The following is a 12500-nucleotide window of genomic DNA, read 5'->3' as shown; positions in this document are numbered from 1 at the left end:
ACATCATCCTGAACTCGTATCCATTCATTCATTCATTCATTCATTCATTCATTCATTCATTCATTCATCCATCCATCCATCCATCCATCTATTCATCCGTCCATTCATTTATTAATGTGTGTGTGTGTGTGTGTGTGTGCGCGTGCATGTGTGTGTGTGTGTGTGAGTGCGCTTGTGTATGTGTGTGTGTGTGCTTGTGTACGTGTATGTGTGTGCTCTTGTATGTGTGTGTGTGCATGTGTACATTTGTGTGTGTGTGTGTGTGTGTGTGTGTGTGTATGTGCGTGTGTGTGTGTGTGTGTGTGTGTGCGCCCCAGGCGATAGCCCGCTTCGAGGAGTGCTGTGAGGCCCAGCAGCAGTGGAAGCAGTTCCATCACATGTGTTACTGGGAGCTGATGTGGTGCTTCACCTACAAGAGGCACTGGAAGATGGCCTACTTCTACGCTGACCTGCTGAGCAAGGAGAACGCCTGGTCCAAGGTAGGAGCAGGGAGGGAGGAGGAGGGGGTCTTCAGAACGTCCTCTGGCTCTGGTGTAGTTGGTCTGGTGTAGCTGGTCTGGTGTAGCTGGTCTGGTGTAGCTGGTTTGGTGTAGTTGGTCTGGTGTAGTTGGTCTGGTGTAGTTGGTCTGGTGTAGCTGGTCTGGTGTAGCTGGTCTGGTGTAGCTGGTCTGGTGTAGTTGGTCTGGTGTAGTTGGTCTGGTGTAGTTGGTCTGGTGTAGCTGGTCTGGTGTAGTTGGTCTGGTGTAGTTGGTCTGGTATAGCTGGTCTGGTGTAGTTGGTCTGGTGTAGCTGGTCTGGTGTAGCTGGTCTGGTGTAGTTGGTCTGGTGTAGTTGGTCTGGTATAGCTGGTCTGGTGTAGTTGGTCTGGTGTAGCTGGTCTGGTGTAGTTGGTCTGGTGTAGTTGGTCTGGTATAGCTGGTCTGGTGTAGTTGGTCTGGTGTAGCTGGTCTGGTGTAGCTGGTCTGGTGTAGCTGGTCTGGTGTAGCTGGTCTGGTGTAGTTGGTCTGGTGTAGCTGGTCTGGTGTAGTTAGTCTGGTGTAGCTGGTCTGGTGTAGTCGGTCTGGTGTAGCTGGTCTGGTGTAGCTGGTCTGGTGTAGTTGGTCTGGTGTAGCTGGTCTGGTGTAGTTGGTCTGGTGTAGTTGGTCTGGTGTAGCTGGTCTGGTGTAGCTGGTCTGGTGTAGCTGGTCTGGTGTAGCTGGTCTGGTGTAGTTGGTCTGGTGTAGTTGGTCTGGTGTAGCTGGTCTGGTGTAGTTGGTCTGGTCTGGTGTAGCTGGTCTGGTGTAGCTGGTCTGGTGTAGTTGGTCTGGTGTAGCTGGTCTGGTGTAGCTGGTCTGGTGTAGTTGGTCTGGTGTAGCTGGTCTGGTGTAGTTAGTCTGGTGTAGTTGGTCTGGTGTAGCTGGTCTGGTGTAGCTGGTCTGGTGTAGCTGGTCTGGTCTGGTGTAGTTGGTCTGGTGTAGCTGGTCTGGTGTAGTTGGTCTGGTGTAGTTGGTCTGGTGTAGCTGGTCTGGTGTAGTTGGTCTGGTGTAGTTGGTCTGGTGTAGCTGGTCTGGTATAGCTGGTCTGGTGTAGCTGGTCTGGTGTAGTTGGTCTGGTGTAGTTGGTCTGGTGTAGTTGGTCTGGTGTAGCTGGTCTGGTGTAGCTGGTCTGGTGTAGTTGGTCTGGTGTAGCTGGTCTGGTGTAGCTGGTCTGGTGTAGCTGGTCTGGTGTAGCTGGTCTGGTGTAGCTGGTCTGGTGTAGCTGGTCTGGTGTAGTTGGTCTGGTGTAGTTGGTCTGGTGTAGCTGGTCTGGTGTAGTTGGTCTGGTGTAGCTGGTCTGGTGTAGCATGTAGCTGGTCTGGTGTAGCATGTAGCTGGTCTGGTGTAGCTGGTCTGGTGTAGTTGGTCTGGTGTAGCTGGTCTGGTGTAGCTGGTCTGATGTAAACTCCTGGCATCATCATGGTCTTTGTCTAATTAGTTGCTGGTGGTGATTTATAGTTTGTTTATGCCATTCTGTCTCTAGAGGTGTCTAGAATGCTTACAGTGGTAACAGCAGCTGTGTGTGTACGTGTGTGTGTGTGTGTGTGTGTGTGTGTGTGTGTGTGTGTGTGGGTGTGTGCACATGCCTGCCTACCTGTCTGTGTGTGTGTGTGTGTGTGTGTTCCTCCAGGCTACTTATGCGTATATGAAGGGAGCCTACCTCAGCATGCTAACCAAGGAGGAATGCCGGCCTTTTGGGGAGAGTGAGGTCGCCCTCTTCAGGTAGGAGGAGCGCATTACACTCCTCTTAATCATCATTTCAGGACCTCATGGGTATTTTTGAGTGATGCACACGGTGAATGAGCAACAACAACCACACACACGTTCATATTCAGGTAGCAGGAGCACATGAACTCCTCAGTTAAACTGGCTGAAAGTTAAAAGTTAAAAAAAAACAAATGCACCCACCCAAGTCATTAAAGTTCTAGTCTTCAGGGGCTTAGATTTTTGCTGATCACCAGTATTTATTTATTTAAATTTTTATATTTTTAATGATTATTTAACCAGGCAGGCATCTAAGAACAAGTTCTTATTTACAAAGGCGGCCTGGCAAAAAGCAAAAAGCCTCTTAAGGGATAGGGGGCTGAAAAAATAAAACAATATGACTAAAGCCACCTTTTGTAATGTCTATTCGTCTGCCACAATAATGTAATGTATTTTAATTAAAATATCTTCATTCGGGGGCTTTTCCTAACAATTTATGATATATGTGATTCATTAGATTAATTAATTACAGATTATGTAATTAATTAGGTTATTTTTTTAATTGATTGACAACCCTAATATGTACTGTATATGTATGTGTTACTGAATGTATATGTACGGTATATGTATGTGTTACTGTATGTATATGTACAGTATGTGTATGTGTTACTGTATGTATATGTACAGTATGTGTATGTGTTACTGTATTATGTACTATACAGTATGTGTATGTGTTACTGTATGTATATGTACAGTATATGTATGTGTTACTGTATGTATATGTACAGTATATGCATGTGTGTGAACTGTAGTTGTATTCCAGACAGGTCCCTGGCCTAAAGCAGAAGATTGCGGGCAAGTCTCTTCCCACGGAGAAGTTTGCCATCAGGAAGGCTCGCCGATACCTGTCAGAAAACCCCATCGCCCTCCCGGCGCCCCCCCTGGTCAGTACAGCACATTACAGCGCCAGGAGCTGCAGGAGAATAACTCGGGAGATACTGTCATCCCTGTCTCCATGGTGTTAAGATACTGTCATCCCTGTATCCATGGTGTTAAGATACTGTCATCCCTGTATCCATGGCGTTATGGTGCTGTCATCCCTGTATCCATGGCGTTATGATGCTGTCATCCCTGTGTCCATGGTGTTAAGATACTGTCATCCCTGTATCCATGGTGTTAAGATGCTGTCATCCCTGTGTCCATGGTGTTAAGATACTGTCATCCCTGTATCCATGGTGTTATGGTGCTGTCATCCCTGTATCCATGGTGTTATGGTGCTGTCATCCCTGTATCCATGGCGTTATGATGCTGTCATCCCTGTGTCCATGGTGTTAAGATACTGTCATCCCTGTCTCCATGGTGTTAAGATGCTGTCATCCCTGTATCCATGGTGTTAAGATACTGTCATCCCTGTATCCATGGCGTTATGGTGCTGTCATCCCTGTATCCATGGCGTTATGATGCTGTCATCCCTGTGTCCATGGTGTTAAGATACTGTCATCCCTGTATCCATGGTGTTAAGATGCTGTCATCCCTGTGTCCATGGTGTTAAGATACTGTCATCCCTGTATCCATGGTGTTATGGTGCTGTCATCCCTGTATCCATGGTGTTATGGTGCTGTCATCCCTGTATCCATGGTGTTATGGTGCTGTCATCCCTGTATCCATGGCCTTATGGTGCTACACACCGTGCCATCACTGAGGAATAGCCATGTACAGTATTATCGGTTGAATAGCCATGTACAGTATTATCGGTTGAATAGCCATGTACAGTATTATCGGTTGAATAGCCATGTACAGTATTATCGGTTGAATAGCCATGTACAGTATTATCGGTTGACGTAGTTGTACTACGCTGTTCAGTTGTCTGTGTCATGGCCGTGTTGTTACTGTGCTGTGTAGGAGATGATGTATATCTGGAACGGATACACCGTCATCGGCAAACACAAGGACCTGACGGAGGGCATGCTGAAAACGCTGGACGAGGCACAGGACAAACTGGACACTGGCCCAAGTGAATACATCAACCTTTAACCCTAGAACCCTAACATTAACCATTTAACATTAACCTTTAACCCTAGCACCCTAACATTCAACCTTTAACCCTAGAACCCTAACATTAACCCTTTAACCCTAGAACACTAACATTGATCCTTTAACCCTAGAACGCAAACATTAACCTTTAACCCTAGCACCCTAACATTCAACCTTTAATCCTAGCACCCTAACATTCAACCTTTAATCCTAGCACCCTAACATTCAACCTTTAACCCTAGCACCCTAACATTCAACCTTTAACCCTAGCACCCTAACATTCAACCTTTTACCCTATAATAAAAATATCACCGTTAGTTTGCCTTTGGTGTGAACTGTTAGTCAATGTTAGTGTAGTATTTGTGAGCACTAGTAACATGTGTGTGTGTGTGTGTGTGTGTGTGTGTGTGTGTGTGTGTGTGTGTGTGTGTGTGTGTGTGTGTGTATCTCAGGGTCAGAGTTCTCCATAGATGACCAGTGTCTGGTGAGTCTGCTAAGAGGCCTCTGTCTCAAACACCTGGGCCACCCAGAGGAGGCTGAACACTACTTCACCCTCGTCCTCTGCAAGTAAGGCCACACACACACACACACACACACACACACACACACACACACACACACACACACACACACACTGGCCCAAACTAGGTACTCCTGTCGTCTTCATAAGTGAATCTGTGTCCTGACCTGCTCTGTGTTGTCCCTCCCCCGCCAGCGAGACCCAGATCAAGTACGACCACTACCTGGTCCCCAACGCGCTGCTGGAGCACGGCCTGCTGTGTCTGGAGCAAGGACGCAAGGACGAGGCCATCAAACTACTGGAGACCGCCAAGTTAGTCTCCCACAGCCTGAACACACACACACACACTTAGAGACCACAACCTGAACACACACACACACACGTAGAGACCACAGCCTGAACACACACACGTACAGACCACAACCTGAACACACACACGTAGAGACCACAACCTGAACACACACATGTAGAGACTACAGCCTGAACACACACATGTAGAGACCACAGCCTGAACACACACATGTAGAGACTACAGCCTGAACACACACACGTAGAGACCACACCCTGAACACACACATGTAGAGACCATAACCTGAACACACACATGTAGAGACTACAGCCTGAACACACACATGTAGAGACCACAGCCTGAACACACACATGTAGAGACCACAACCTGAACACGCACATGTAGAGACCACAACCTGAACACACACATGTAGAGACCATAACCTGAACACACACACACACGTAGAGACCACAACCTGAACACACACACGTAGAGACCACAACCTGAACACACACACGTAGAGACCACAGCCTGAACACACACACACACATGTAGAGACCACAGCCTGAACACACACACACCAACGTAGAGACCACAGCCTGAACACACACACACACACACACACACATGTAGAGACCACAACCTGACCACACACATGTAGAGACCACAACCTGAACACACACATAGAGACCACAACCTGAACACACACACGTAGAGACCACAACCTGACCACACACACGTAGAGACCACAACCTGAACACACACGTAGAGACCACGACCTGAACACACACATGTAGAGACCACAACCTGAACACACACATGTAGAGACCACAGCCTGAACACACACACGTAGAGACCACAACCTGAACACACACGTAGAGACCACGACCTGAACACACACATGTAGAGACCACAACCTGAACACACACACACACACACGTAGAGACCACAACCTGAACACACACATGTAGAGACCACAGCCTGAACACACACACGTAGAGACCACCACCTGAACACACACACGTAGAGACCACAACCTGAACACACACATATAGAGACCACAGCCTGAACACACACATGTAGAGACCACAACCTGAACACACACATGTAGAGACCACAGCCTGAACACACACATATCAGACCCGTAGCCAGCCTTGTGGAAGGCTACAATATCTTACCTTATAAAATACTTTTTCAAAGAAGTTATTCCAAAATATGCAAGTAGACCTCCTGAACTTTCGATTTGTTCCATATTTTTAACCGAGACTACTGATCTGTCCAGATGTCTTTCTTTTTGTCTGAATTCTCACATGGCTAATTTACATATCATCACAGACCTCCTCGTGTGTTTAGCCTATAGGGCTGGCCCCGCACACTAAAGACAGAAAGAAAGCACAAGTTATTTTTAATTTTTATCAACAGATGAATAGGCTGATATTTATACTAAAATAGTGTATATATTCATGATTAATTGGGAGAAACCAGGCAATTCTATGTAAAAGCAGACATCAGCACCCTCATAGAGCCCCATAGAGCCCCATAGAGCCCGAATGGCCCGCAACTGTGACGATTCAACTGTGAGAATGATGTTTCAATCAAATCATCAGGGTCAGCCCTAAACCACAACCTCAACACACATGTATAAACCACAACCTGAACACACACATGTAAGAACCATAACATGAACACACACATGTAGAAACCATAACATGAACACATACATGTATGAACCATAACATGAACACACGCATGTAGAAACCATAACATGAACACACACATGTAGAAACTACCTCGGACCTACAGTACCTACTGAGCTTGTTCACTATGCTTGTACAGTATTCAGATATTACTCAGTCATCTTATACCGTGCTCACACTATCCTGCCTTACTCTCTCAACCTTAACAGACAAAACTACAAAAACTACTCCATGGAATCAAGGACTCACTTCCGCATCCAGGCTGCTCTGCACAAGGCCAAGGCCACCGGGGAGAACGGCATCCATGTTCCCGGCAGCCTCTAGCCAATGGGAGGAGGCCGGGCTAAGGCCGACTTCCTGCCGTCCCAGAATGCACTGCTGCGGCCAGCACAGAAGGACTGACCGACCAGAGCCAGAGTACCAAACCAGCCCTCACTACAACCTGCAATGATCTATGGACCGACCAGTAAACAAGCTCTTAGTCCCGCCCCCCTCACACTGATGGACAGGACTGGCATGACATCACTACAGGCTCTATTACAGTCAGTCACCTGTAGTTGACTATATACCTGCGCTTGAATGTTCTCCCCCTTATAGACTATCTCTAGTGGAAACACACCCATGAGTGATGTATTTACACCAGACACAGATCAAATACATCCATCAAATGCTTGAAAGTATTGATACATTTTTGAGGTGCACTTGATTTATGATTTTTTTTTTCTGAGGAGTTTGTACTCCTGGGACTGTCCCATTGGCTTCGCTGTGTTGAGTGGAGTAAATCAAGTTCACCCCAAGTATGTGACAGTGCTGACTGTGTTTGACCCTGGTCTGCCTGTGGTTGACTGGGTAACACACGGGACCTCCAAAGTTCTCCGCAATATGGCCGACCTGTGACGATGTGTACGTGGTTTGACCATGTACTGTGCTAGACTATCATATTCTGCCCTGATGTCTTCCATGTCTTTCTGGGGCTTTTGTTCTGTTTCTGTTCGCGGCCCCTCCCTCCACCCTGAACCTCTTTAGACACATATGACAATGATTAGTTAATCTGAAAAGCTCACGATTTATCTGTGAGGGAATAAGCATTCCTACTGAAGCCCAACACTGACATCTGCACTGAGCTATGTACGATCAGCCAGCCGTGCTAACTCACGTTGCAAGAAATGTGTGTGTGTGTGTGTGTGTGTGTGTGTGTGTGCGTGCGTGCGTGTGTGCTTGTGTGTAAGTATGTGACTTTGTGTGTGTGTGTATGCGTACAGTAAGTATGCGAGTGTGTGTCTGCGTGTGTGTAGAGCGGGGGGTTATTTTAGCGTGTTTATTTATTAACTGCAAAGACGCCTTTTACAAAATTGTCCCGTTTTAAGTGGACAGATGAATGTGTCTTTTAGAAAGGCAGACTCCCTCCTGTTCTCCCCCTGTGGACAGACTCCCGCAGTACTTCGGCTCGGAACAAACAAGCAGGTCTTTGAGGCGGAGAGAGGAGGCCTGTCTAGCTGCCAAGACCTTCTTTAGAGAGTGAAGCTTTGACAACCACTACAGCCTCCCCGACCATACATCTACTGCTGTGCTCCTCCTGGCTGGGATACGCTGTCCTTACACCTAGAACGACCTGTTTTCATCATAGCTATGATCATGTACAGTAATAATAATGATATAGATAGTGATATAATAAGATGTATATGACCAATGCTGTTTGTAACGAGAAGAACGGGTCATGGATATCAGTCAATGAACGTTTGTCTACAACCACTGAGTAGCCGAAGCCGAGTACTAGGATAGTGTTTCAAGTTTAAAGGTTTGGATTAGAGCTGTGTTGGTTTATTCATAGCTGAGAGAGTACGGTTTGGGCTAAGGTTGGGATACAAGCTGTTGACCAAGAGTCAGACACTTCTGAAAGGTGGAGGATAATATATTACTTCATTTGGTATAGAGAAAAGATCTAGGTTTGGGTGCAATGAATGACAGTTATTAGGATATTTTCTTTTTTTGTTCCAGTTATTTTCCTGGGTTTAACTGATTTAAAGATTCTGACTGTACTGGCACTGTGATTACGTGGTTACGCTCGGCGTATTGTATGGGCATGGCTACTATTGAGAAGATTGACATTCCTGTACATACTGAGTGTTGGTTTTGTAAGATTAAATGATCAAAGTAACTCAACATAAATCTGCTTATTGTTTTTTTTTTGTTTAAATTCTTTCTTTTGGCCAACCACAAACGCCCTTCTAAAGATCTGTCTGTCTGAACAATCTTCTCCTTGTAGTGACTTGATTAAAACTTAAAAATATGAGGACTAATAAGACAGAAAGCATGCAGGCGTTTCTTATTGTGTCTCAGGTGTCTAAGATATCCCCTGCTTGGTGCTCTGTGTTTCTCTGTGTGTGTGTGTATGTGTGTGTGTGTGTGTGTGTGTGTGTTTGTGTGTGTGTGTGAAAATATATAGGGGGGAAACCCTGCCCTCATCATAAGACTCAAAAGTTTTGCGGCTCCAGTCAGATTTGTTATTTATTTATTGCCCAAAATGGCTCTTCTGATCGTACAGGCTGCTGAACCCCTTACTCAGTCTGTCTGACTGATCCGTCCGTCTTTATACGTATTTATGTTTTGCCAAACAGCAATGTGGACCGTGCTCTGATTGGTGGAAGAGGAGAACGTCCTTATTAGAGGCTGCAGGTGATTGGGCAGCTCCTCTGGGCGGGGGGCGGGACTTGTGTTGCTTCATCACCTTCTCACATCGAGGGCTGGAAAGTCCCTCTGACTCCTCTCTCTCCTCTCTGGCTCGTCTTTGTGTAGAGACTAGAGGGACTGAGGGATGTTTGGTTTGTGTTGAACTGTTCCCTTGGGTTGTGCTATTTCTGACCATGCATGGAGATCAGATAGATTGATTTGATACTAGACGCAGCAGAGCGACACAGAGGAAGGAGTTTGAAGAGATGGGAAATTGTCTGAAATCTCCAACCTCCGACGATATCTCCCTCCTGCATGAGTCTCAGTCTGACAGGGCAAGCTATGGCGAGGGGACAGACCCTGACCAGGAGCCCCCTCCACCCTACCAGGTAGGTCAACGTCTCTATATATGGATATAGCCAGCCAGCTATGTTAGCATTAGCATGGCCGTCCACTTTGGCTGGTCCAGCTAGCATCGAGCTAATCTTACTTGTTTGTCAAGATTCCGTATTATCCTCGATTTACTGGGTTTTACGTGGCAGGACTGACTATGAATGGTCAAGCTACAGTACAGTGCACTGTTATTACACATACAGACGGTTTTACGAGTCATTTATAACAAACTAAACTCTGAACCATGAGCTTTAAAACCTAGTCTGTCTGCTGGCATTGAATCTCACAGTCCTGCCATTGTTTACATGTCTAGCAGCCCCTAAAGTTCAGGCCTGGGGGTCGAGACTCCAGACAAGTTAACTTTCATGTTGGGAAACTGTCTTAAGTTATGTTCCTACTTGAGGCATCATTACCACTAAAAAAAGACATGATCATCTACAGCACTCATACTGTGAATCATTCAGCTTGGGCCAAACCCAGACATCTGAGTCTGAGCCTGTCTGGTCTAGCCAGCAGCATTAAGACTATTTGACTTATGTAACACAGGCCCTCTTGCTCAGACCTTATCCGAGGCTTGTCCTGGCCTCCGTCTGTGCCCACGGTCTGACTGTGAATGCTTAGATGCTTGTCTACAACACTGACCAGACTGTAGAATGTGGACATGGGAAGTTAATGCCGCCATATTTAACCTAGTTTAACCTAACCTAGTTCACCAGGGACAGTTGTGAATTGTATAGGACCATCACGAGTTCTTAGTGGATATGTTCAGGCTAGGACATTTGCATATGTCTTCCCAATCTCCCCTTGGCAAAGTTACTGTACTATATAACCAGCCTACTGGTAATGTCAGGACCCCTGTCTAGCTGCCCTTCTCTGCCTGTGTCTGGACTGTTCTAATCTGTATGGCTAATCTGTATTCGAACCCTAACCTGTATTCGAACCCTACCCCTGTCACTTGCATGGAGACACAACCTGAAGGTCTACCTAGCAAACAGTTCACCACCGTAACCATGGTGCCAATCTGCTTAGTTCTGCAATGTTATGACCGATGGTGTCTGTCTCCCATGACATCACACCTATGGCATAACTCAAGCACAGCCTTCATACTGGAGGACTGTTAGTCACTAATAAGCAGAATGATCACACGTGTGAAAGTTTGATAATTCTGGGACACCTGATGACACACAGACCCACATCTCAGGTTCAGCTTCTCATGATAGCAGGATGTTCTGTTTACCTCGAGAAAAAGTTCAAGGTTTGTTTGCCCGTTATTCTGCTAGCCTAGCCTAGCTAGCTGTGCAAGTTGGTTGAACTTCCAACTGTTCATTCGCTACACAGTTGATTGGATCAGTCATAAGACCATGCTGTACAGGCCCCAACTCACCCCCTCCTACATACGCACACACGCATCTGCACACACACACACACACACACACACACACACACACACACACACACACACCAGTAGCGGTTCTAGCAGTGGTTCCAGCTGGGGGGTTAGAGGTTATCTCACCCATACACATAGGGCAGCAACTGGAGTGGCAAGGCCTTTTTCAGGGGTGGCAGCTGCCCCCTTCCCCCCCAGAACCGCCACTGACACACACACACACACACACACACACACACACACACACACACACACAGGGTGTTGGTTGTGTAATATCCTATCCGACCCACCAGACCTTGCGCTCAGAGCAGTGCTTAACCTCCTTGAGAGGCTTGGTGGAATCATGGCGGCTTGGACAGAGAGGCCTCACACCAGTCCAAACCTCCAGGCCCTGCTGAAACCAAAGCCTGAGCCTTTTAGCGGATAAGTAGAAACATCTAGAAACAAAAATATTTAACAGTATTTGTCTAATGGTCTAGAGCTAACGGGGAACACTCAGTTCATAATTTGACCCCTGAGAGAGAATGTTGTCTTCTCCAAAGTGAGTTTGGGAAATGTGATGCGGTTGGCCCAGCCGTGGCGAAGCTTGGCACTGCTGTGCTGCTGTGATGGGTATCCAGGGGTAGGAGCTGCGTGGGCGGGGTATCCTAGTGTGTGCTGATTTAGGCCTGTTCCTGTAACACCTCTCCTATCAGATCGTGAGCTGAGAAAGAACTGAGCTTCCCTGTTAGTTTACTGTTAGCAGCTCTGTTGACGTGCCAGGATAGAGGGGGGGGGGGTGTGTGTGCGTATGTGTGTGTGTGCGTGTGTGTGACAGAGAGTGTTTGTGTGAGTGTGTGTGTGTGTGCACGGCACGCGTGTCATGTGGTAATTTGGAAAGCAGCTGGTGAGAATGCTGACTCATCGTTGTGTGAATGGTTTGGAGACAGAGTGCAAGTGCCTGTGTGTGTGTGTGTGTGTGTGTGTTTGTGTGTGTGGCATCACTCCTAGGCAGGGCGTAAAATTAACTTTTTAGCTCAACAGCCAATGGTGACCTCCAAAAATTCACCGGCCAAACATATTTTTCACCGCCCCCCCACAAAAATCATGCATTATTTGACTAAAAATAATTAGGCCTACCTCATGTTTTTAGTATGAAAATCCATCTTAAGCATCACCTAAAAACAATTATGAATAGATAAAATCACATTACCACTATTTTATTAACTTTTTTATTTCATACATTTTTCATTTTAGTTTTGAAGATAGTCATATTTTAGGGCTGAAGTAATATTTTAAAAACAGAACCCTC

At 46.4% G+C, this 12500-nt stretch overlaps 2 protein-coding genes across 2 annotated transcripts in view; both read left to right on the top strand.

Moving 5' to 3' along the window:
• Positions 1 to 7083, top strand: part of ttc39a (tetratricopeptide repeat domain 39A) — a gene marked incomplete at both ends in the record, with an annotated part of 34246 nt that extends 27163 nt beyond the window's left edge. The window contains 7 exons of the mRNA XM_084459125.1: positions 318 to 479; positions 2146 to 2237; positions 3043 to 3163; positions 4122 to 4233; positions 4706 to 4820; positions 4969 to 5085; positions 6969 to 7083. Coding sequence (XP_084315251.1) covers positions 318 to 479; positions 2146 to 2237; positions 3043 to 3163; positions 4122 to 4233; positions 4706 to 4820; positions 4969 to 5085; positions 6969 to 7083 — 834 coding nt within the window. The remainder of the gene's footprint in view (positions 1 to 317; positions 480 to 2145; positions 2238 to 3042; positions 3164 to 4121; positions 4234 to 4705; positions 4821 to 4968; positions 5086 to 6968) is intronic.
• A 2538-nt stretch (positions 7084 to 9621) lies between these two features.
• Positions 9622 to 12500, top strand: part of rnf11b (ring finger protein 11b) — a 16044-nt gene continuing 13165 nt past the window's right edge. The window contains exon 1 of the mRNA XM_084458959.1: positions 9622 to 9818. Coding sequence (XP_084315085.1) covers positions 9696 to 9818 — 123 coding nt within the window. The 5' untranslated portion in view covers positions 9622 to 9695. The remainder of the gene's footprint in view (positions 9819 to 12500) is intronic.

Source organism: Borostomias antarcticus (assembly GCF_949987555.1).
Source record: "Borostomias antarcticus genome assembly, chromosome: 26".
NCBI lineage: Eukaryota > Metazoa > Chordata > Actinopteri > Stomiiformes > Stomiidae > Borostomias > Borostomias antarcticus.
This window is presented reverse-complemented; position numbering and strand designations above follow the sequence as displayed.